This window comes from Manacus vitellinus, unplaced genomic scaffold (assembly GCF_001715985.3).
Source record: "Manacus vitellinus isolate BGI_N305 unplaced genomic scaffold, ASM171598v3 scaffold_67_pilon, whole genome shotgun sequence".
In the NCBI taxonomy this organism is placed as follows: domain Eukaryota; kingdom Metazoa; phylum Chordata; class Aves; order Passeriformes; family Pipridae; genus Manacus; species Manacus vitellinus.
In genome coordinates this window covers 190,208-215,984 of record NW_021940737.1, presented here as the reverse complement: position 1 = coordinate 215,984, position 25,777 = coordinate 190,208, and the positions used below count along the sequence as shown (strand labels likewise).

The window sequence follows — 25,777 nt, the reverse complement described above, 5'->3', positions numbered from 1 at the left end:
GCTGTTTGGGGGTGTTTTGGTTTTGTGTGTGCTAGAGGTTTTTATGTTTGTTTGCTTATTTATTTTTAATACCTCCTAGTATGCTGGCATTACCTTGGAACCTCTGGATCTTGGGTCTTCTTCCCTTAGAACTCTGTTCCAGCAGACTTTTCTGCTTACCATCGTGTTGCCTTGCTTCTGCTGCTCACAGAGAGCTGGGGCTGTGCTCTGGGTTTGTGCTTGCCTGATCTCTGCACTGCTGGTGCATCTTCTCCGGCTCCAGCTGGTGCCCTTCCTGCCATGTCTGGCTGGGTTTGCCCCTGCCGTGGCCCTTGTTGTGCCAGTGCTGCTGCCTGTGCCTTGCTGTCTCCTTCCAGTACCTTCCTTTCCTGTGCAACTGCTTTTTGTCCTTTGGTTTCAGCCTCCCCTGCAGCTCCTGCTGGAGCGGTGAGCCCAGGCTGAGGAGGGGCTGGTCTGTGATACACTCCTTGAACCCCCCTCATCTTCACTCAGCCATACAGTGATCCTTGAGCTTCTGTGTCTGTGGGAGCCTGTATATCCACATATCCTTCCTGGGTTGTTTTTTTTGACAGTCTTGCAAAACTAAATCAGACTCGTGTGGCGACTGTACCAGATCCCTGTATGCATTCCAGTTTGCACACAGCAGCTCCAGCTGTGCAGTTCAAACTTTTCAAGTTGCTGTTGTTGGGTAATGGGACTGAAATTTGATTGTGAAATGGTTTTGGTTTGGTTTTGGGGGTTTTTTTGTTTTGTTTTTTTTTGAGACTTCTGCTTGCCATTTCTGTGCCTATCCACCACATGCCATGCAATTCACACATGCTGTCTTCTGGAACAAAGTGCTAAGTAGTGGGAAGATCACCCGATTACAGGTTTTATTGTGATCCAGCATGCTGTGATGAAGATAGATACACTTTTGTTAGCAACAGTTCCTTTGATGTGTGTGTCTTGGAATAGATTAATTATTAAAGATGCCAACTTGATCTCCTGAAGTTTTGTAAGCTGTGCTTATTTCTGTGATGCATGGTCTTTTTTTCATACTGAATTTAGCTGCCTTTGGTGGATTTTTTTTCTGCCTTTGCTCAAACATTCTGTGATTTAGCATGAGTCATTCTGTCTATGTGGGAAAGGGCTGTTTTATTACAGGGTCCGTTCTTGAGCGGGGAGGGGAAAGGGTGGAATGTATTTGTGTTTTCTATGTGTTTGTTGTGGAAATGCATAAAACTTTTTTTTCTTCTTCTCTTTCTTTCCTCTCTTCATCATCTCATCTGTGTGGGTGAATGTTCCTGCAAACCCTTGGGGAACCTATAGAGACGTTTGGTATGCTCATTCCTTCATTAGTGCCCAGAGTCACAGATGCTAGGTACAGTTTAGACTAGAAAAGCAAACAAGAGCCACATCGGCACAATGTCAGGTGGCTAAAAATGTGCACTTGAGCAAAACTTCCAAGTCATCATCTCTTCCCTGTTTGTTTGCATCATACACTAATTTTGATTCTGCACTCGAGGAGTAAAAAGGAAATGTGTTCTCCTGTAGCAAGAGCTACTGTTTTGTGATTGAGATAATTTTCAAAAGTACCTCTCCTGTTTCAAGTTCCAGGTCCTATTTTGAGAAATGACTGAGGTGTATGCACTGAAGTTGCCTAAGTTCTGTTTGAGAGCACCTCTTGAATTGTGTTGAAGTGTAGGAGCTCAGGTGACCTCTGAAAGAGAGAACAAGGCACAGTTTGACCCACTCTCTCATTAGGAAGAAACTGTAATTCTAATATAACACATCAAAAAATATAAAATCGTTTTTAAAAGATAGGGATTTTAAGATAGATGGGCACCACTGGGTAGCTTTATTTTGCATACACATGTTCAGTGCTGCTTTCAGAGAAAAGAGAGCCAAAGTAAAGTAGAATAAGGTAGAAGTTTTGTTGCATGAGAGCTTGTGGCTTAGTGATATTCTAGAAATGAGAGATTTTTCTCACATATCCGCAATTTAAGTGTTTCCAGCTGGATTGCATTTATTTCATAAACAGCATTCTTTATTCCATAAGTAGAACAGAGACAGAAATGACTATGTAAATGTCATTGTATATTTTTGTAAATACTGAATAGTCATATTTCAGTGCAAAAATATGGAAAGTTAAAATACTTATTTATATGAACAACAGAGATAGCATAAGGGATATTTAAGACATATGTACTGTAATAACTTGAAAAAAATGAGACCAACTACTTCATGTTTTGGTTGAGCTGTCCAGTGTTAGAGTTACTGTTCACTTCTAAGCTGCGGCCGCTCCAGTTTGAAGGCTCAGCTTTTTGGTAATCTTACTGATCTTCCAGCAGTTTTTTCTCATCAGTAAGAGGAAATAATACTTGTGCTACTTTGATGTTTGAAAAACTATCAATATTCATCACTTGATCCACATCATCTCTGTTCTCCTAATGGAAGAAGGATCATCAAACATGAATTTGGACATCGCTTGTTTCCTTTTTTTCTGTTGAGAAATTATTTCATGCCACAGGAAATCCTGTCCTTTTCTCAAATTAGGATCATTAAAAGTCATTACATGAATAACCTCTATAATTTAAAAACAAAGGAAATATTTTCCACACACAGGATAAATATGTAAAAATTTTTTACTAATTAGCCACTAAAATATTTTTAACTCTCAGCGAGTTTTAATACCATTTAAAAATAGTTCCTTTGATATAAACTGTGTTTTTATTGCTCTGCTTAACCATAAGTTTAGGATACCGAATATGTTCCTCCTCTGTGATATTGCTCTTAAAATAAAATTACTGAGTGGATATCATGCTTTAAACGCTTTCCTAATGTTGAGGTCTGCCAGAACTTTTGACAACTTTCCTGAAATGTCCGTTATATTTGCTGCTCCATCAGAGCCAGTGATGATGGGAGCCATAAACCTCCCTTCAGTGTTTTGTGATAATCAAGTCTAGCACACCTGAGAGGGTGGAAAAAATAATAAAAAAAAATATCATTCATGACCAGCCTTCTCCAGAGCTGCTTTTGTTTTTACTGCTGCTGGAACTTAACTGGTGTAAGAAGAGAATTTTTAAAAAGTTTTGTCAACATTAGTATTCACTGAAAAGTACAAAGAAGTTCCAGTTCATCAGATGATTGTTTACAACGTGTTATAAACCTCATTTTTTTGACTGTCAGAATGCAAAGTACAGTTACTAAAATGCATATTTCTAGATATTGCCCAGAGTAATCGTGGCATATTGCTGTGTGTTTTTAGCAATCGCTTGAGGCAGAGCGTCACAGTACAGAAAATCCACTGTTATTAACTTTGTATTATGGGAAATGATTCAGAGAACAAAAAACCAGTATGATATTTTCTTCTTGATTCTGTGACTTTCAGAACCACAGCAATGTCTGAAACCCCTCCCGTTAATGACTGTGCGTGCAGGAATCTGCACTGATGTGGCTGAGCACTGATATTCAAAAAAAAGAACAGCTGAGAGATGAGCTGAGCAAAATATGTTGGTGCACATTTTAAACAGTCTCCAGAATTTTGCCATTATACATTCCTTCAGTTTCAATGGAAAATCAGTGTTAAAACTGCATATTCTCTGACTGTGGGCATGCTTAATGTGCAGTGTTGTACCCCTGTGCTTTACCTTTGCTTGCAGTAATGCTGTCCCTTTGGTTCTTGAGCTTGCAAACAGCTTTTAAATAAAGGTGATGAGGGGAAAAAGCAATGAGATTGACATTACAGTCAAGCAGCTGAAAGAAAATGCAACGTTTATTTAACAAAAATAGATTAAAAGTCAATCTTTGTAGAATGGCTATTTATAAATGCCAGGTGTTTGGTTTTTTCCCAGTTGAATTAAGAATTAACATCACCTTAAAGCCTGCTTGCCTATAGAGTATTGTCAGTTATTAGAACTGGCAAAATTTAAGCAATTTTTGTAGAATGATGTAGTTACTCCAGAAAGCTTAAATATCGCCTAGAGATATGGTAGAAGTTCTAGAGGCATTGATGCTTGCTTTCATACATGGTGAAAATAGCATATTATGAGTTGAAGAAAGAAGTTGATGATGGAGTTGATGTATTTTGTTAACAAAGCATTTCCATTACATCCATGATGATTATATTAATTAAAATGTACTTTTTTGTGTGTTTTCAGTGAAAGAGTTCCTAGCCAAAGCCAAAGAAGACTTTTTAAGAAAATGGGAAAGCCCTCCTCAGGTACCACTCATTTAAGCACTCAATAATTTTCTGTATTGCATTTTTTTGATAATGTTATCAGTTTATTATCAGTTGACTATGAGCAGAAAACAGAAATAATTGTAGTGCCATTTATAAAGGAGTTTCCATTTTTAATGTTGGCTTTGTCACTGAAGTTCAGCAAAGACTCTTGTGTCTTTAGATTTGAGCTGATGAAATGTTCATACTGAACAACAGGTTTTTCTTACGAGAATGGTGTTCACAATCAACATGACAAGACTCCAAATCTACTGGCATGTTTTAGTTGGCTTTTTTTATAACAAGAAGCATTGGCACATCTGTAATTTACCATGCTGATAATTTCCCTCATGATAGTAGGGGGAATCAAGGGTACTAAAACTACTGCATAGGGCTTGGGGGCAGGTTAAGGAGCTTGTTAGAGAGAAATCTTGTACAATTTTAACGTGGAAGGTTGGGATTTTGGGGAAGGGTCATTGTTTTAAAGCACCATTTGAAATGCTCTGGCAATGGATATCTGAGAAAATGTACTCAGTGACATTTTTTGCATGTTCTAATGTTCTTGTTTGGGAAGCATGAGGAGGTTATTTATCTGCATGTTAAATTCATGATCAGTTTACTGCTAGATGTTTCTTACTAAGCATGTGTCACCCGTATGAACAAATTACAGAAATGGGATATAATTCAGTTAAGTCTTTCTGTTTTAATGAGTGCAGTGTAAAATCTCTTACTCAAATTTGACAAGTATGAAATTATAACAACGGTACAGTTGGCTAGAGTTGTCTTTGATAAATGTAATTTTACTCAATTTTTTTAATAAATGGATTTAATTCATACACTTAAAATTGTCTTTGGGTATTAGGTTGTAAATAATGTCCTTATATCCTTGTACCCATAGAATACTGCTGGCCTAGATGATTTTGAGAGGCAAAAAACCCTTGGAACAGGATCATTTGGGAGAGTAATGATGGTGAAACATAAATCCACAGAACAGTATTATGCTATGAAGATACTGGACAAACAGAAGGTTGGTGTAATTTATAGTGGGTTTTGTGGTACAAAAGAGTGTGATGTAGACAAAGATCTGGTTGCTGTGGCTGAAGTGTGTTGCACATACTGTGCTTTTTCTTACCACACTTGGATACCAGTGACAATTTAAACGTTTGACTTTCTCTTTTAGGCAGTAGATCCAGTTGTTGGGATTGTGTAGCATTCATACAACAGGCAATAACATTAGCAGCAGGCCAAAGAGGCTCTAAGTAGTATCCAAAGCATTAATAAAATGTTGTCAGGTAAATTCTTTGCATTGCTTATGTAAGGTGACCTATATATTCTTTGGCCAAAGCAAAATGTAGTTCTGTAGTTTAAATGAACAAAGAAAGAAAGAAAGAAACTTTTGCATGGTAGCTCAAAACTCTGGAAGGCTCTTTGGGTCAGAAATTCTCAAAAATTTCTTTTGTGAACCACAGATGAAATTGAAATTGTTTGCACAAATAATTTATTTTCCATTCTTGATCCCGTGATCGAGAATAGATGGATCAAGAAGTATGGATGTTGATCCCATACTGTTTCTGTGTACAATTATGTAGTAATTCTGTTGCATCAGTAGTAACTGCATAGATAGAACAGTGGTCTCCCTCTTGGAACAGCTGTCACGTAATGGATATTTCTTGTGTCAAAAACTTCAGTGATGTAGTCTGAACCTGTATTGCTGCTCCAGCCTGATTTTTTGTTTTTAACAGCTTATTACTCTTAGATTAAGTAAGCAGTGTTGTTTGGTAAAGTTCAAATTTTAAATAGATTAAATTATATAAATAATTATATAAATAGATTAATTAAATAGAATTAAAATATAAATAGAATTCCAGAATGTGGAAAAGTATTTTGAAGGAATTTATCATTACCAGTAGTTTTGACAAGTTTTTCAGAAGTGCTTTAGTTAGATTAGTAGATTTAAAGGTCCTCAATGTAAGAGCTCTTCTTACTTTGTAAGACACTATACGTAACTTTGCTGCTGTGTAACAAAAATCATATTAAGAAAGTATTACTGGGGCAAGGAGAGCTTGATAACCAGCAACTAACAAAATCAAAGTCAGCATTGCCTCAGTGAGAACTCCTGCACCTGGGCAATATTACATTTCTGAGTAATTTTATATAATGGAACTCTGGCAGTGACATAATCACACTGGTTTGCCTGAGTTGCAGTTCCAGTATTCTTCACACGTGATCTGGGGTCCTGGACCATGAATAATGGTTCATTTAGTTAAGGATTACTTTATAATGGTCAGATAAGGAGGAATTAAAGTAAACTTTTCTTTTGGTGTCAAATCTGACATTATTTTTTATTTTTACTTGGAACAGCTCATTTTTTTGCAACTAAAGCATTCTTCTCTAACAATGGTTTCTAACTTATGTTTTTTAAAAAATCCATTTAAATTAAAATGACATTCCAACATAGCACAACTGAAACACAGGCCAGAGCATTTCCATCTGTGTGGAAATGCACCTCCTCATTACCTCAGTATGACTGGTGGCCTCCTGTGGGGAGAGCTCTGTAGCATCCACTGCTGCACAGAGAGCCCAGCACCACATTTCACATTTTCAGCTGTTTCATTTTTTTATGAATGGCTGAGTTGTTGTCACTGGAACAGTTTATGAAATTACATCTTAATTCAGAAAGCTGCTATAAAAATACTCAAGGATTTTAAAACAAAGTTCATTAAATTCATTACTACCTCTCAAAATTGGAAGGCTATAGTTATAAAATTTTCTGGCAAAAGCAAAAAGTCACATTTTTAACAATTGCAGTGGACTTGCAGTAAATGATTCACAGGATTAAAACATGTTTGCATCCAGACATCAGTCTTCTCTTAGTAAATTAGATGGTTTTGTCTGTAATCAGAAGTCTTGATGTGTTCCTTTATGAAATATCTGCTTTTTCAACTCAACTTAGTTAGCATATATAATTATGTATTTGTGTTCTATTAAAAATGTATTAGTAGCTTCCATTAACTGATGAAAAAATAGGAGATGGATTAGGGAGAACACATTTCTATCACTTATTCTATTATAGAAAATATACAGATGTCTGAAATCAGACAATGGGCAGGCTGCCTATAATTTTTCATTTCCAATTTACTTGAAATAAGAGAAAGCATATAGTCTATGCCTTTGTTATCCAGTCTTAAGCTTGATTCGTCAGGTTATGAAAAGAAAATATAGTTGATGTTGGTATAGCCAGTAGTTTGTGTATATAGGGATATTATTCCTTTGTCTGCCTTGTGATAGAAAGGCTGTAACACACTGTTGCTTGGCTGGTTTCATTCTGTAATGGTTTTTGGAAAGAAAATATTATGAGCAAGAGCTGGGACACAGCCGAGCTGTTGGAGAATCTGCCCTTAGCAGGGATCCTTTGTGTCCCAGGAGCTGGCAGTGGGCAGCCCTGAGCCTGAGCTCAAGTATGAGCTCCTGGAGAATCTGCCCTTAGCAGGATCCTTTGTGTCCCAGGAGCTGGCAGTGGGCAGCCCTGAGCCTGAGCTCAAGTATGAGCTCCTGGAGAATCTGCCCTTAGCAGGGATCCTTTGTGTCCCAGGGGCTGGCAGTGGGCAGCCCTGAGCCTGAGCTCCAATATGAGCTCCTGGAGAATCTGCCCTTAGCAGGATCCTTTGTGTCCCAGGAGCTGGCAGTGGGCAGCCCTGAGCCTGAGCTCCAATATGAGCTCCTGGAGAATCTGCCCTTAGCAGGATCCTTTGTGTCCCAGGAGCTGGCAGTGGGCTGGCAGTGGGCAGCCCTGAGCCTGAGCTCCAGGGGGAGCAGGGCTGTGCTGTGGGAGGCCTAGGCTGGTGTTCCCCATGTCCCACAGCACCCTCAGCCTGGGCACTGCTCCATCTCCCCCACGGGGAGGAGGTGCAGGAAGCAGATGCAGGAAGGGGGCAAAGCCTTGTCTGGCACTGCAGCTGGACACCTCCCAGACTAAAGCCTCAGGTTCCTTGCTTGGATGGACAAGAACATTCCAGTACTGTAGCTTTCCAGGGGTGGAGGGCACACCTTTCACAGATGAGCTGATTTGAGCAAAATTTTTCTTTGGTCACTAAAGATCTGTGACTCAAAAGAGATTTAGTATTTTTAAGTCACTATTAGTTTTGCATGGCATTTATTTCAAAGCAGTAGTGAGTTTTTTGTTGGTACTACCTTTTTGTATCTAAAAGTTAAATTTAAATACAGTTTCAGTCAGGGTTGAAATATCTTGCTTATCTGTTATTTATAGCAGTTAGATTTGATTTCCAAACACAAAACCACTGTTTGATCACTCTTGTACATTTTCTCCTTGTTTCCTATGGAGAAAGAAAAAAAAAAGTAATTTTACTTGGAAATCATGCCATTCTCAAAATGAGATATAGATAAATTGTGCAGTAGGGATTAAATAAAATGGAAATAATTGATTACGCAATGTTGGGGTTTAACACAAGGAAACCAATTATTATTGACTGAGAAAGAGCAATGATCAGAAATCAGCAACTTGCCCCCATGTTAGCAGCTTAACATTTTAATGGATTCCAAGAAGTAACTATTGCTTACAAGAACGGAAATTCTGAATTTGTATTCTCCTTAGTTTTCTCACTAATGTGTGAGCTATATAAAGTAAGTCTGTTTACTCCTGTTCACAGATAACAAAATTCAGAATTAAATGTGTCCAACACAGTCTCCTGCCTTTCTTAACAAAGGGTCCAAAGATCAAATGGATTTTATTGAACTGCTGCAGAAGTATCTCCATTACAAGCATAAGCAATTCTTAAGGAAATGCAGAGAGGTTTTCCTTACTATCTTCTATGCTCAGCAAGTAGGAAGAAACACTATAGAGTTGTCTGCCAACTGTATTGCACAAGTGTTACTCTTTAAAATGTTGTTAGACTTTTTAATCCTTTCTTGGCACTGTTATTGTACTAGTAATCCATAAGGTTTTTCATTATGTAAAGTTACGTAGCTTGCTTTCAACTAATTGTTTAGGACTGAAAAATTTATCAACAACTATAAAATGTCACACTTAAACTGAGTATTTTTTTGTCTCCTAGGTCGTCAAACTGAAGCAGATAGAACACACACTGAATGAGAAGAGAATATTACAAGCGGTGAACTTTCCTTTCCTTGTTAAACTGGAGTATTCTTTTAAGGTAACCATCATTTTGAAAGTAGTTGCTGGGTTTCAGGGAAGTACATGCTTAAACTTGCACTAAGCATCTTCCCTCTCTTCCTTCAGGTCCCTTACACACCATTCTGTGTCAGGAACTCACTAATTATCTTTATTCAGATTTACTTTAAAATAGATTTCTTGAGATATATGATGCTTCTTTTGCAGTTTTACAAGAATTTCTACCCATGTTGCTTTATATTTGTCAGGGCCATTGGATGGCTACAATTTTTCATTTTCATTCTTTAGTAAAATACATTCTATGTAGGAATTACAGAAACTGTAGCATGCCTAATGTGTATTTGTGTATGTTTACTTGTTTCTGTAGGACAATTCTAATTTATACATGGTAATGGAGTATGTTCCTGGTGGTGAAATGTTTTCACATCTAAGAAGAATCGGAAGGTTCAGGTAAAAGTATTAATGACATTATTCCTTTAAAAAGGCTTAAGTTGCTAATTTGGAAAGAGGGTTTTATAAAATTTGTTAGCATTGAAGAAAAAATTCTGAAGGGTTAAATGCATTTAATTTACCTCTTTATCAGTGGACTTAAATTAGTCAGGCAGTGAAGAACTTGTAATTATTTCTTATTTTTTGCTTGGTTAATACAGACATTTGTGATCTATGCATTGTAAAATCTTGGAATCCCTATGGATATTGTCACTGAAACTGATGATAGCTTCTAAAAGTAAAATTTGAAGTTTAAGCTCTGCACTGTGGGATACATTCATCTTGATTTGCATGTGTATCTTAGCTGCAAGACTTAAATTTAGGGAATGCATGTATCAATTCTAAAACATTTGCTTTTGCTTTTTCTTGTTACACAGTAAAAGAACAGATTAAAAGATGCTTTGTTTGTCTCTCCTTGGCAGTTACGTGGTTGCTCCAGTACCTTAGCATAGCACTGGGGTAATTAATATTCTTTTAATTCTTTACAGTGAACCACATGCACGGTTTTATGCAGCTCAGATAGTGCTAACATTTGAGTACCTCCATTCATTAGACCTCATCTACAGAGATCTAAAGCCTGAAAATCTTTTAATTGATCAGCAAGGATACATCCAGGTATGATACTTTTCATATATTTAGGGAGTGGAGTCTTGTCTTGCTGTGTAGATTTAGGTAATTCTAGAAAATGTGTTCAGAATAAATGGTCTGAAGCTGTTTGGCATGTTAGCCTATTTTTGGGGAGTATTCAAATGCCCTGCTGCTTAGTAATGGTTAAAACCATTGGGTTGTATTTCCTCTGACTGAAATTAAGTATGCACAGCGGAGCTGTCTGCAGTTGAGCCAGTTGTCAAGATTTCCCTTGGGGTCTGTGGTGAGAAGTAGGTGATTACATGGCTCTGTTCATCTGACCTATTTTATACGTCTGCCCTAGAACAAGATGAAAGGTGCCCTAAAATATCTGTTTCTCTGCATTGTCTGTATAAGTAGTTTGGGAAAACCAGCTCGGATGTTAACACTGATACTGTGGTACTTAATGTCTGTCAGATGAATCCCACCCTTGGAGAGCCCTGGCCTTCTCAGACATCTGGAGTAAGAGCTGAGTTGAGGTCTGATCAGAATTTCAGTGCTGCAAATGATGACTTTGGTTTTACAACAGTCTCTCTCGGCACCTTCTCATCTTCCTTTTAACTCTTATGTTTTTAATCTAAATGGCAAATGGGAAGGCAGTGTGTGCAGCAACAAGCACTCTGCAATGCTTTACAGTCCCTAAACTATGGAAGTTCTTCGTTCCTCAGTGTATCACCTTTTGCCATAGCGGAATCTAACAAGAAAATACATCATAAAAATGTTCGAGGGAAGTGGAAAGGAGTCATATCTTAAACAGCTTATAACTGTAAAATAATTTTGCGTGGAGAGTAAAATAATACTGTAGGGAGAAGATAAATACAAGTTCCTTTGATGTGGTTGGGGAGCATCATTAATATAAAGCTATGACTGGCTTAGTCCGGAGTTGGCAACTCTCTCTATGCAACAGTTGTGTTTTCCTGCTGGTGTGCAGAGGGAGATTTGTGTTCATTTGTGATGCTGCACAGGTGCTGCACACTGTCTGTGTTGATGCTGCACAAACTTCATTTTCTTTTTCCATTTTAAAGCCATTACTGTTTGTCCTGTGTCTGTAGTGTATCATTCTTACATAGGCTGATGTGCATTCCCAAACACAGAAATGATTCTTTGCTAACTGAAGCAGGTCTGTCTAGTCAACACGTCACCCACTCTGTTCAGTTCCAGCTGTTGATGCTGTTGTTTCTACCAAAAATGAAGCAAAAGCTGCCTTGGTAGTTTGGAGTTTGGCTTCTTTGATTGTGATGCTAGTGTACAGGACAGGGTTACTGTATAATTAGCAATGATTTTCATTGCAGTACAATATGCTTTCTTGAGGAATGGGTTGAAATTGATACCCTGAAGGAGGAAACAGAAGAAAAGGATCCCCAAACAAATAGACTTGGTAGCTTCAAACCAATCACAGAATTTCACATGTAACTACCTGGCTGCTGTATACATTCCACAGGAATATATACGTCCAGGGAAAACCACAGAGAGTGTGATATTGCACACAGAGTTCTGAAAACTTCCTGCAGAAAACATGACAAGTGAAAGGAAGAATTTATAATGGCCAAGTACTTGCCATTTGTGAATACAATTACTGCTACATTTTTCCCCCAGGGCTCTAGTAAACAAACTTGACTCTGGTGATGCTTTCAAAGATACTCAGAATCAGAAATGACGGGAAGACCTCTTTTATGTTGTCTTATTTCCACACTAATTTTACATAAAACCTTTATACACTTATGCAATAAAATTCTAAATTTACAAGACTCTTGGATATCATGACCCTTTTTGTGATTCATTTATTTGCTAACTAAAGAAATATATAAATATCTTATTCATGTTCTTTAAACTTTCAGCAGTACAAACAGCCCAATGTGAAAAGTATAAGAAAAATGAATAATGTAATTGCAGTGCATGTGGAAGATTAGTAAGCCACAGTTCCCACTGATTTTTTAAGTTACACGTAGAAGCTTGTGTCAGGTGATAATACCTACTTTATGTTCTTATATAATGAGAAACCTTCTGTTTATTGAGAACTGAACTAAAGGTACATCTGATAATATGCTACTATGTGATTTGAGAAATAAATTTTTCCTCTAATAAAATGATTTTCCAAAAGATTTCAAAAGTACTAATTTTAAATTTCTTCGTAGCAATGCACTTACAGTCAATTTATTTCTTCTGATGATAGGTCACGGACTTTGGCTTTGCAAAAAGAGTAAAAGGAAGAACTTGGACGTTATGTGGGACTCCAGAATACCTGGCACCTGAAATAATTCTCAGCAAGGTACTTCGTCTTGTTACTCAGCCATGCATTTGATGCAGTTAAAATATAACCACCTAATTGTTAAACTCTGAGGGATAAACAATTGCTGATACCTCGAGAAATCAAATGTTGACCGGTCGATTCTTTATGAATTACATAAAATGCAATCGTTGCATTGTAAATATTTTTTAGTATGCTAAAACTTTGGCCAAATCAGCAGTTTTCACAGTACTGTACAGAACTTTCTACATATACTTGCCATGTAACTTGTGAGGGGAAAAGAGATTTAAAAACTCTATAATAAGTTAATTAACTAACATCCTTATCAGAACAACAAAGCTCAGTGATTACATTCTGAAGTGTTAACAGGCTGGAACAGGAACTCCAGAGGTAACAGGAACCACACAGGGGATGAATCAGTAGTCATCACATAACTTGTTGCAGAGTGTTTCAGGTTTAAGGCAGTTTCCATGAAATCAAACATGACAATCCACTGGTTTTACACCTAAAGTACATGCACTGTAAGCTTACTCTTGATCCGTTTGTCTGGTACTTGCACTAAGTGTTCAAACATAGAAGTATTATTAATCATATAGCTGTTTAACTGTAGCCCTATATATTTTGCAAGGGGAAAATATAGTTTATAGAACTGCTTATGCTATAAGTAGTCATAATGCATAATGTTAAATCGCACATTTAGTGTGTGGTTTAATTAAATACCTTAGCAGGTCTTCAAAAATAAACAAAATCCATGTCTATTTGGGGAAAAAATGTTGGTTCTTTGTACCTTTTTTTGCCCCAGTGCAGCTAAAACAGCAGAATAAATTGCAATGCATCTACTACAAATTCTTCGTAGTAGATTCTTCAGAAAAGACTGAATCTGAGCCCTGAGCTTTGTAAAAGATGTCAGGGAACACATATGAAATTGATAGGTTTGGTGGGTTTTTTGACTTTTGTAATACTGAATGGGACCTACTAATGATTTAATGTTCAGGTTTTTAAGATCATATCGTAAATGACTATAACAGCTTATTAACTAAACTTCTAAGCTCTTGTAGCTAGCTCACTGCATATGAAAATGAATGTTCTGAAATGCAGATAATCAAGAAGAAAGATGACAGTACACCATCTAGGAAATACCGTGATATTTAATGAAATGTCCCTAAGCTTTGAAGAATTTTCAATCATTCTGTAATAAGATAGTTTTGATTTTAAGTAAATAAATAAATTGTGCCCATTTCTGTCTCTTAGGGATTCTTGTCACATCACTGTAAAGACACCACTGGCACTCATCACACAAATGTGTGCAAAACGTTTCCCTTCTCTCACTGTTTCACTGGCAGTGCTGCATTAGGGTTTCAGTGTATTGCTCTTGGAATCTGGGACTGCCAGTTTGTTTTGAATTAGGTTGTAAACTCTGTATTGAACAAACAATGTAATTGCTTTCTTTGTAATCCATAGGTATATACTGGAAATCTTAATCTGTGTTAGAAGCGGTACTAACAGTGGGATGTTTTTATCCAGGGTTACAACAAGGCAGTGGATTGGTGGGCATTAGGAGTGTTAATCTATGAAATGGCAGCTGGGTATCCCCCATTCTTTGCAGATCAGCCCATTCAAATTTACGAGAAGATTGTGTCTGGCAAGGTAAGTTTGTGTGTTTTCACAAGCACAGCTGTTTGTCTTTGCAGAGCCTGTTTTTTGGTGGAGGACATGCAGAATTTACTGGCTGCTAGACAGCAATTTGGAAAGAACATAGGAAAAGTGTGTCATGTCCCCTTTTTAACTACAGACATTGTAACTTGAAAATCAAAGTTCTAAAAATCTGCTCCTTGCCTTCAAATTTAAAATGCCAATTACTATATTTACAGACACTGTGGTATTATATCCCTTCATGCTTGGATTGAAATTATCTGACTATTAACAACTATTTAGCTGTATGCTTAATTTGCCTAGCTATTTCCTAGAATTTTTTTGCAGTTTTTGAGAAGCTCTGAAGGGTTTCCACCATTCCTAGTAGGTCTCTTTACTTCTGCAGTCATGTAGTTCAAGACATGTCTAATGTTCTGTTTGGTTTTCATTGTTGTATAAAATTTTCAAAAAGTGTTTCCAATGTTTCCCTTTTATTTTTAATTAATATCTCTTACCTTTGGTGCCGAATGGCACCAAAATGTACTCACTCTGCAGCTTCTTCTGCCAGCCAGTGTTGTCTCTGTTTCTCTGTGCTCACTGGATCTGTTCCAGTTACTGTCTCCCTTGTCCCTGCACAGACACAGCAGTGCTGCACCAGGTACCTCTGCTTCTAATCAAGGGCAGCACTCAGCAGGCCTGTGGTGCACTGCACTGACATTGATTCTTTTTGAAATCAAGAAGGTTGTTGCTCTTTGAAAGGCTTTAATACTGTGAACCTTCAGCTGTTTCTATGAATATATGGGAAATAATTTACAAACATCTATTTTTAAAGAAATCTTTTTCTTCTAAGCTAAAAGAAAAGAAAAAAAGTTGGGCAATTTTGCAGTTTTATCTGATTGGCTTGACATCTGTACTGTTGATCATCTACCTTTTTTACTGAGTCCATGGATGGATGGCTGCAGAAACAGCACTGGGCATGAACTCTGGAAACTCTAACATTCAGTCTTCAGCTAGCCGTTCTTTATAACCTGAGTCTTTCATTCCACCTCATTCTCTTAGTTCTCTACTTAAAAATTTGAGTTAATATTTCCTTAGTTCTAAGTGGTCTGGATACTACAGTCATTAAAACCTGTTAATTTCTCATAATGTACAATAGAGCTATATTGATAGGTGAACTAAAGCAGTGTCCTTGATAATTAGACTTCTTGATATCACAAATGTTTTTATTTTAAGTAATTCCATGTTCTGTATTTACATCGTAACTGATCAGCTGAATATAGGGAGTGTCGAACACTGAGACTGTGAGGATGACAAATATAGCTTTCTGCTTGTTCTTTTTCCCTTCCTTCTCTCTGCCATCTCAGATGGTGTCAGCAGACCATTTGCTAGTAAAACCCTTTGTAATTATATCCCAGGAATCATCTTCAAATATATCCTTTAGCCAGGTTTGAATAAATTGCAAGTCACTCACATGCAATCTTCAAATAGTGCTATGTTAGTTATGTAAGACTTTTAATCTTGGTGCATTTAGTTATCAGACAGATTGCAGTACAGCATGAAGTTCCAGACTGACTTTTCATATATGATTGCTGAATTTACAGTTATTTCAGAGCATGTCTATATATTTATATGCTGTATATATGCTGTACTGTACTGTGTCTCCCATGTGTGCATATATATAATATAATCTAAAAATTTATTCCTGGAAAATAGTTGAGTATGTCTTGAGATTATGTTGTGTTGGTGAGACACCAACTTAAGTTAAACTTGGCTTTTATATCACTCTTAGCTAAATTAATATTTTGCCCACTAGAAACTTTCAGCTCAAGAAATGGTAGATGGACCGGGTAATGCTGTTGATAAAGGCTCTTTGAAACAGAAATACATGTGCAACAATAATAATCTCTCACTTCATGCATTCCTACTTGATTTGGTTTTAGAGGAAGGATAGAAAAATGGGCCCACTGTTTCCTTTTGTATGAAGTTGTTTCACTTCACAGGGAGAAGAATCAAATTTGTATAATATTTTTTAATGTTGTGGGTATATAATTTTAGGTGAGGTTTCCATCACACTTCAGTTCAGACCTAAAGGATCTTCTAAGAAATTTACTCCAGGTAGATTTGACCAAACGATATGGAAATCTCAAGAATGGTGTAAATGACATAAAGAATCACAAGTGGTTTGCAACTACAGATTGGATTGCCATTTATCAGAGAAAGGTAAGACTCTTCCTGGTCAAAACTATTACAGGTCCTTAAGGGGTTGAAGTAAAATTTCTAATTATTTTGGTGTTTTTTTCCCTAAATCTATCAATTTAAAAGGTAGAGGTAGTTTCATCTTTTAAGACTGCAAAGGATATGTATTGATCGATTATGATTGTTTCTTATTGGTATTTTATCCCGAACCTCTATGAACATTGATGTTCTCTTTAACACGTGTTGTGCTTTAGTCTGTTTCTGGATTATCTCGAAGTGAGCCATCTCCTGCCTCTCTTGCTTTTCATTTAACCCCTGCTGTAGTGGCATCTATAAATACTCCTTCACAGCAGAGAGGAATCTGTTTTCCTTTCCAGCCAGCTCCTAGCAGTCAGCCTGTGCTTCAGAGTGGAGAAGCTCCAGCCAAAGCTAGAGCTTTTCTTTCTTTTCTCCTAAAGGAACGTCCTTCCTCCTCGTTTGGAGTTTTTGTCTCCTGACACCATGCTTGGACTGACTGCAGTTCCATAGGCTGGGGCGATGGGAAGAGCTGGATGCTTTTTTTTCTGGCATCTTAAGAATGGTTTTCTAGTTCCCTGATCAACACAACTTGTAATGTGGTTTTTAGAAAATCCATGCCCAGTCTGCACTGGGCTTTGGACCTGCATAAGAACAAAAGCAATAGAGACAATTGGGAATATTTTCAGCATGTGAGCAGCCATTAATGTATCTGTTAGAGGGCAACACATTTGTGCTGCCAGGATGAATGAAGCAGAGCTGCCAGAAGGGATGAGGATGATGATAATTCAGTCTAGGCTCCAGTAGCTCCAAAGCTCCCTCTCCCTTTGAATGTAGAGTCAAAGTTAAATATTTGTAGATTAGTGAGTTAACTAGAAACAGAATCCTAAGAAATTATTTATTCACTTAAATGTAACCTCTGAATTCTTCGTTTTTCAATACACGGCAATAGAAGACTAAAATTGGTGTTGTCCCAGAAGACTCAGGTGGAGAAATAATTTTGAGTCTCAGTATTGGAAAAGGGCTAGAGACAAGTGATAATATTTTAAAAAATTGGTTTGAATTTGAAACACTAACAGTCTTAACTATAGAGACATAAACTTGCTGCTTGTAAGAGCAGTATTTCAAAGGCCATAGCTAAATACTTACAATAGTTTATAAAAAGAAACTGGTTGTTTGTCTACACAAATGTGACAGTACAGTTATTGAATTATTCACTAATGTATTAATTACTACTAGACAGGGTACAATTAACACATCCTGTATTCCTTGCATTAAGTATAGATATTTTTAAGAAAATATTTCCCATTGCAGATTTGTAATTATCGTTCTTTGGTTTCTTAATGCCTGTTTGCAAGGTGGATTTATATGCACCCAGTTTCATTTGCTGGTAGGCTGTTTGGGGACACTCAGGCTCCATAAGATTAAATCAGATGTTTTAATACTGTGCTAAATATTCTTAGCATTCCTAGTGCACTGCTGTAGAGAATTACTTTTGCAGAAATAAGAAATATTTTAAAATGTTAAGAAGTAGTACAGTCAAAATAGCCATTACAAGATTTAAAGGGTTATGAAAACTGATGCTGAATAAGCTTGAAGCTTTTCATTATAAGGAATAAATCTTGTAATACTAAGGGCATGAAACAACAGCATACATTGTAATATCATCTAAGCAGTCATAGAAATACAGCAATAAACTTTGGGCTTATACTAGCCTTTCACAGTGGTTGTTACCACAGCATGTATTCTCCTGAATAAACGTGTTCCTTGGCAGCTCATGTCATGTGAATGATTTATTTCTTTTTTATTATTTTTTCTTTAAATTTAATGCTACAGTCATAAGTGAACCAGTCAATTACTTAATATTTTGGATATGATCAAGTCTTGTTTTCTTTGTGTGTTTGCATAGCTATTTATTAACATGCTGCCTGATAATATGGTTGTACTTAGGGCCAAACAGGTATTTCCACTATAAGCTGCTGTTATCTCCTGCAATCTCTTTTTAGCAATTTCCTTAGTGAAGGTAATAGGAAAAGGTCTGACGTGTCTCATTTGACAGCATTCTAAAATTCCAGTAGTAAATGTGATATTTTCTGTGCTCTGAGTTTTGCTGTAAGAGAGTAACCGAAAATCAGTTTAAGAAGACACAGAGACAGAAATTCAGATAATGGTAAATGTGTGGCTTTATAGGGTAGCTATGTACACAGGCTGTGTGTTCAGTCAGGGTAAATCACTGAAACGTGTATATTGTTTTAGGAACAAAAGGATACACATGTGACAGTTGCACAAAGGCAAAAGTTAGTATGATTTCTTGGGGTGTATAGTGTTGTTGCCCAAAGTCAGCAGAGTATAATTTGTATTGGTCTGTGCTGTACCTCTTTAATTTACTGATTTACACACACAGCACATCCACACCACCATTAATCTACCTGGTTGCACAGTGTGATATGATCCTCTGCCTCAGCTGGAGCTGGAGCTGTGCCTGCCCTGCTTAGTTGTCTCCCCACCGTGCTGCCTCTGGCACACTCAGTGCTGGGGATGTTCGGGGCAGGGACACTCGTCTGATTACTTTGTGTTTCCAGGTTTAAATTTGCATCGCCTCCATCATTTTGCTTTATTTTGGCTTTCCTTACGGTACAGTCTTTGAGTGACCCCTTCATGTCATTTCTTGTGTCTCATTGTGGCCTTTTTGAAAAGGCTTTCACCTCTCACTTACAGTTAGGTCCTAGGAGGAGCTTTGTAGGAGAGGCAGAACAAATTCTTTTACGCTCAGGTTTGTTTTTATTTGGAAAGAGAGGGTCGTTGGTAAGTAGGAAGGAGAGGGGTTCCAAACTGCCCTAAGATTTCTGTGTAGTGTAGATGGCAATCAGTCTACTCTGCCATGACTGTGCTGGGAGCTGTGCCACAGAGCTGATGAGTTGAAGGGAGCAGGATCGCCTCTGCAAGGAGAGAACTAAACTTTGTTTTAAAGTGGAAGTAATTTTTTAATGGTGTTTGTCAGTGAGATATTAGTCTTTTTCAGCTTAGATTCACACATCTAGAGGCCTGTACCTTCTTAGGCTGGCTTTATTTATGTGCCACAACTTTAGCCTGTAATACCTGATTTGGCAGGATTTGAGGATTAATGGAAATATTGCTGTGCTCATTATCACAATGTTAAATCTATTGGCCAGTAACATTTCATGTGCTTTTTTGTGTCTCCCACCAATACAGGTAGAAGCTCCATTCATACCAAAGTGCAGAGGTCCTGGAGATACCAGCAACTTCGATGACTATGAAGAAGAAGATATTCGTGCGTCTCTAACAGAAAAATGTGCAAAAGAATTTGCTGATTTTTAGTAGGAGTAAGAGGACAAGATGACATCAGGGCTCACATTGGGATCTTTGCACTCTGTTAACAGATGAGGTGGAGCTGAGACCATCATATGTCAAAACAGTTACCTAGTTACTTCATTCCACAAAGCCGACTGAGGTCTTTATTGCCATCTTCCATGTGTGCAGTTTGCACCAACCCTTCTAACTAGGCACAATTAAGCAAGCACTGTTTGTGCAGTAACACAGAATAATAGACCACTTTCCTACTTAACTTTGGTTTCTGTCGTTCTTTGTTTCTGTGTATTGTTCATTTTCCCCCTTTGAAATGAAGTAGTTTTTTACCCAAGAATGCTCCATTTTATTTTGAATAATGTATTATTTGTGTGAGTGAAATGGAAGGTGTTGCGGCTAGTGTGATTTAGACTGAAGTGAAAGATAAATGTTGCTTCTAGTCTGTGCCAGCCAATAATTCATGTCTGTCTTGTGTCTGATGCTACAATTTATAATAATTTTTTAGTAGCTCAGACTAAACCTAGCCAACATTTTTAGCATTTTTGAAGGTAGTATTTATCGCCATATAAATGTCTGCTAAATTAACTTAAAAACATTTCTTCCTGGAGGCTGACCAAAATTCAGTAGAATCAATTGGATGGCTTAAGTAGGGGACAGTAGCTAGACCCTGTGCCTTGGTTTTCTACATCCCTGCAGTTTTTTGTCACTGCCTCCTTCCTTCATATTTCTCACCTAGGCAGTAGGTAAGTTGCCATAACCAGACTGTATCATGGAAAGCTTACAGTCCCGTGAGAGCAGGAATTCCACCTGGTCTGGATTTTGGACCATATTAAACCGAGTCAACTTACCAGCATTTCAGTTGGCAGGTATAAAATGGCTTTTTTAAGATCAAGAAACCTAAACACTTAAAGGAAGTTTTGGTCAGTATTGTAGAGAATATGATTCATTCTGATTCACTTTGTGGGGTTTTTTTTAAGTAGCCAATGTCTGGGCTCCCAAAGTATTCCTTGTTTCAAGCCTTTTTTGTTTCAAAAGGCATCCATTAGAATAAGAACCATCATGCCACAAAAAGCAAAATGCGCTCTGCCATTAGCTGTGAAAAATAAATGGTTTAGCAAATGCAAAATATTGTTCTAGATGCATCGCTGGATGAACACGGTTATTTTTTGTTAGCTGTTAAGAATAAGAGGTTATTGCCAAGTTTTTATTCTGGTATACTATATTAGTAAACTGAGGATGGAGTACTGCTACAATCATTTTCTTTTTAATTACAGCACTTCATTCACGAAGAAAAGAGAGAAAGTTTAAAAACTGCAACAGCTGAATTTATTTTAGTTGCATTGTCTTTGTTTCTAACCTACTTTCTTTCAATCAACCAGAATGTATGTCACACAGATACAGGTATTTGGGTTTAATTATGTTTTGTATACTCTCACCAACTGACTTAAAAGATATTGCTACCATGTGCTAGCTTTGGGCACCTCTACACATTTATTTCAATGTTAATAATCAGCGGCTCAGCACTTTTCTGGGGGTTGCTTTTAAACTTATTCATAGTAGTTTTATTTCTACACTTGGTTCTGGCTGTCTCAGTGACCTGTCTTAAAACAGCACATCTAAACAGTTTAAACTAGACTCATGTTTTATCATAAATTTACATGCATACAAGGATGAATTGTTTTTTTAAAAACTGAGCTATATTGATACATAGCCATTGTATTTGTTTGAATGCCAGAGCAAATCAACAGCTGGTGGCATTCCTTCCTTTTAATCTGTATGAGACTCCCTAAAGAAAAGCCTTTGTAGACATTTTACAAAAGATTCTGAAACGTACCACCCAACATTCTCTGTGTTTAGGTTGTTGAGCATTTTTGCACAACGTCATTAGGAGGCTGACACTGAATGCAGTCTTTGTCCACCCATATATACATACGTGCAAGAAAAGTATAAGATACTTTGCTGTAGCAAATTTTATGTAACAAAGATATATCGTCACATTAATAAATTTAAAGAAATCCTTTGTATGAAAATGTTAAAATCTTTTGTATTTCATTTAGACCAAGGACATGCTGCTGTATGCTAGCTGTATGCGATAAATTCTACAGTAACTTTGTTGTCGTTTATGAACTTTAAAGATTTTAATAAATGTTGGAGATCACAATTTGATTCTGTTATGATTTTAATTTTTAATCATTACATTTATAATTCTAGAAAGGTTCAGAGATTTTTCTGTTTTGTAATATACTGTAATCATTCATCTTGCGTGTACAATAAGACAAAAGTCTAGGAAATTGGTTCTGACGTGTCTGTCTGATATCCAGATTAAATTCTACATGGGCATAAGTGGAAAAGTCATCATAATGCCATGATATTCTGCTATTTTTTAATTTTATGAAAATCCTGTCAGCAAGTTAAACACTTTTCCAATATGGCATAATAGACTTCAGTATGGAAACGAGATTCTATTTTGGAAAAGGAGGGGAAGTGTGCAATTTCCAAGGCATTAGTGAGTACATTTGACAATGTGAGTATTATACAACCCTCTCATTTAAACACAGTCGTGAAATATAACTACGGAATATTATGTTACCTGTATTTAATTTGAAAAATCCTTTTCACAATATGGAAAAATTGTATATCTATGACAGTAGAAGCTTGTTAATTTTACACATTTGAGGAATTAAGTGTTGAACTATATGGTATATTTTAATTGTACTCTAGTTGTATGTAACTTTCATTTCCAACATAAAGGATTGTATCTCATTAAGTAAATTGCTTTTTTTATTATCTTGTCAGTTGCATTAAAACCCTTATTTTTAAATCCTTTAAAGTATTTTACTAATTTTTGCAAATAATTAGATGTTTTTAAGTGCTGCAATAGTGTGCAATATAGTAAACATTTATATACAGAAGTGCAAATTAAATTATGTACAACACTTGTGCTGCTTCTTTGTGAATCAGAATGTTGTATGATGAGAGTTGTTGCACCTCCCCACACACTGCGAGTAGGGTTTGAGAGCAAGAGGAAAAGGTTGTGAAACCTACCCACACATATGAGTTGAGGCACATTAAGCTTTACACTAACTAGGGTGTTTGGAGAAGGTGATGTGGAGAACATTAAAGGCACTATGACAAGTCTTGGACTTTTTAGACAATCAAAAGCAAGCAAGGTGATCATTAGCTTCAGTATTGTTTGTCTTCATATTATTTTCATTTAGACTCAATGCTTTTTATTAAAGATAATTGCCTGTTTTTAAACTGTCTGCAGATCCCACTGTACAAACTTTGTGCTGTGTCTCATTGTGCTGTGAAATAACTGAGAGAAGTAAAGACTGTTCGTGGGCTTGGCATTGTCTGTCTTGAGGCTTTTTCTGCAAGTGGTGTTAGGAGAGGCCCCGGTACCTGCTCTGTACTGCAGCTCCTCCTCTTCCTGCTGTGCGAGCCGAGCTCTGGCCTCTGCTGCTGCTGCTGTGCCCCCGCTCACTGCGGGTTTGGCTGCTTGGTTTCGTAGGACTACTGCTACGTTACAGTTCAAAGGCCTTTGTACTGTTTCTAAAGCTGAGCTAAAAAACCTGCAAAAGTATTGCCTTCTGCTTTTACTACAGCTCCCATGCAAATACAGCATGTTGAGCCGCAGATTTGAACATGTCATTCAGATGTGTTCTGCTTTGCTGCGTGTGAGGAGGACTTATCCCAGATCAGAATTTTGAGAACATTCCATAAGAAAATGGTAAAAAGACAGTTCCATTCTCCAGCTGGGGTGTACATAGCTTATCTGGATGTGTTTGACGATTAAAAGCAGAAAAAAAAGAGTTTGACCACACAGTTTTACAAGTGTGGGTCTTGCACACATTTAAAAAATGTTTTTAATTGAAGGCTTGAGGAATCAACTGATTTGAGTCCTCTGACATAAAGGGTAAAATTCAAGTGTCTAATGTCAGACTGGGCAGTAAAAGGGGTAGAGCTCCACAAGGATGCCTTATAGATAGTAGATATTTGTCATCTTACATAGGGATTATGTGAAGTGTTGGATTTTTTTTTTTTTAGTATCTTGAGGCAAGATAAGATCTCAGGATGTCTTCCCTAACTTCTGAGTTTGATGATGAGTAAAAGTATTAATTAAATCTAAGGTCTAGTCACATTTTTACCTTTTTTTGTTGGTTTGTGGTTTGGATTTGGGGAGGGGTTTTATATTACAAAAAGGAATGCCTGTCTGAAGGAACTTGCATATATTGAAAATGTGTTTTATTTTTATAATTGACTACTACAAAAAGTTCTTACCTCAGTGGGATAACAGCAGCTTGAGGTTTCCATGAAATCTTGGGGATGAGTTCCCAACATTGTGTTTCAAAGCCGGTAAAAGTTCCTTTAGAATCCTTACAGCCTGGTTATCCTGTTCCCTCCCTCAGAAGGTCAAATATACTAAGAATTGTGTTTATGTAGCTCTTTGTTTTGAAGTTTAAAAGCAACCCAGTGACAAACTTGCATATTTCTTACTAGTGCTGCATTTATAAGGTTTAGATTTTGATAGATCACACAGTGGCAGTGTAGTGTCTGACTGCAAATGCTGCTCTCTGTGTTAGAAGCAGCCCGGCTGTAGGTGAGGCATCTGTGCCAAGGACAAGATAAAGGCACTGCCCAACATGTGTACAAGGTTGCAGCACAAAAGCTCTTTAGGATGAACGGTTGTTGTAGTTGGAAGGAGTTTGAGGACGGAGGTCAGGCATCTGTTCCCATACGTAGGCAACCACAGTAACATTTTCCTTTGCTGGGAGGTAGTCATCAGAAACATCCTCCTTTGCCTTTGCTTCCAAGGTGCTGTGGAAAATTGGAAAGGACACAGCTGTAGGTATGTTGACACAAATGGAGCAAGGTCTCAGCAGCCAGGCAGACAGTGTGGTTCATTCTGAGTGTGTCCAGTCAATTCCAGGAAAAATTACTGGTGATTAGGGCAACAAAGAGAAAACTGGAGTGTTGGAAGGCTTGATTAACTGTCTGAAATTCTTCCCCCACCAAGATAATTTGATTAAATTAAAAAAAAATAATCCAACACCCCATTTGCATTTAGTGGTGTATTAATGCTTTGGTGTACACAGCAATATCACAGGAACTGCCTTCTCCCAGAAGTATTGCTCTTTACCGTGTATCTACGTTGCTACTTTGAATGTATATGTAGTTATCTAAGTTACAGTTCAACAAAATGAATGCTTGATTGGGATGTCCTTTCGATTTCTTCCATCTTTACCCTCATCTTTCTACTTGATGTTTTCATGTGTGGCAGGTCCTACTGCTAGTGTGGGCACAATGAGCTGTGTTTTTTACAATGATTTTTTAATATAAAGTATAAGTTTTAAAATAACAAGGCTTTATGTCCGGACAGAAGCTTATTAAATATGAGCGACTACCACAGTAAGAAGTTGCACAGCAAAGTAAGTAGGGCAGGAAATTCTCAGTGAAGTGGATATAATTCACATGCAGGAAGATTTATTTAAGCAATTCAGTCCTGGAAACAAGAGGAAGCAAAAGCAGAAAGGTATCGCTGCCTTGCATTGCAGTCAGCTGCTGTACACGTTCGTTCTTAGACTGGTACAAGGAGGGTGCAACACTAGTCATCTTATTGATTACAAAAAACAGTTGGATAACGCATGTTGTATAAAAAGTACCTTAGGATACTAGTGCAAAGATTCAAGGGACTCTCCATCAGGACAAACCAAGAGCCTTTGCCGCCCTGCCTTGTCGGTAAGTCTGGGCTGTGCTCTTCCCCCCAGGCTTGCAGGCAGGGAGCTGTGTCACTGACTCAGCCTGTGCACCTGCACAGCTCTGAACCCTGGCACTGGGCCTGATACCCACAGCTTTGACAAAAGTTTTTGCACATCTGCAGATCCTGGGTTTTACC

General features: G+C 37.4%; 1 protein-coding gene across 6 annotated transcripts in view; it reads left to right on the top strand.

The window, feature by feature from the left end:
- Positions 1 to 22,707, top strand: part of PRKACB (protein kinase cAMP-activated catalytic subunit beta) — a 35,884-nt gene extending 13,177 nt beyond the window's left edge. For 4 of the 6 annotated variants that reach the window (XM_018083743.3, XM_018083742.2, XM_018083747.2 and 1 more), the window contains 9 exons: positions 4,140 to 4,201; positions 5,097 to 5,225; positions 9,271 to 9,369; positions 9,715 to 9,797; positions 10,325 to 10,451; positions 12,637 to 12,732; positions 14,236 to 14,358; positions 16,399 to 16,563; positions 19,768 to 22,707. In XM_018083743.3, coding sequence (XP_017939232.1) covers positions 4,140 to 4,201; positions 5,097 to 5,225; positions 9,271 to 9,369; positions 9,715 to 9,797; positions 10,325 to 10,451; positions 12,637 to 12,732; positions 14,236 to 14,358; positions 16,399 to 16,563; positions 19,768 to 19,893 — 1,010 coding nt within the window. In that variant the 3' untranslated portion in view covers positions 19,894 to 22,707. Of the gene's footprint in view, positions 1 to 1,262; positions 1,318 to 4,139; positions 4,202 to 5,096; positions 5,226 to 9,270; positions 9,370 to 9,714; positions 9,798 to 10,324; positions 10,452 to 12,636; positions 12,733 to 14,235; positions 14,359 to 16,398; positions 16,564 to 19,767 lie in introns of those variants that run through there. The other 2 variants (XM_018083745.2, XM_018083744.2) reach the window with 2 other exon arrangements.
- Positions 22,708 to 25,777: the final 3,070 nt, after the last annotated feature.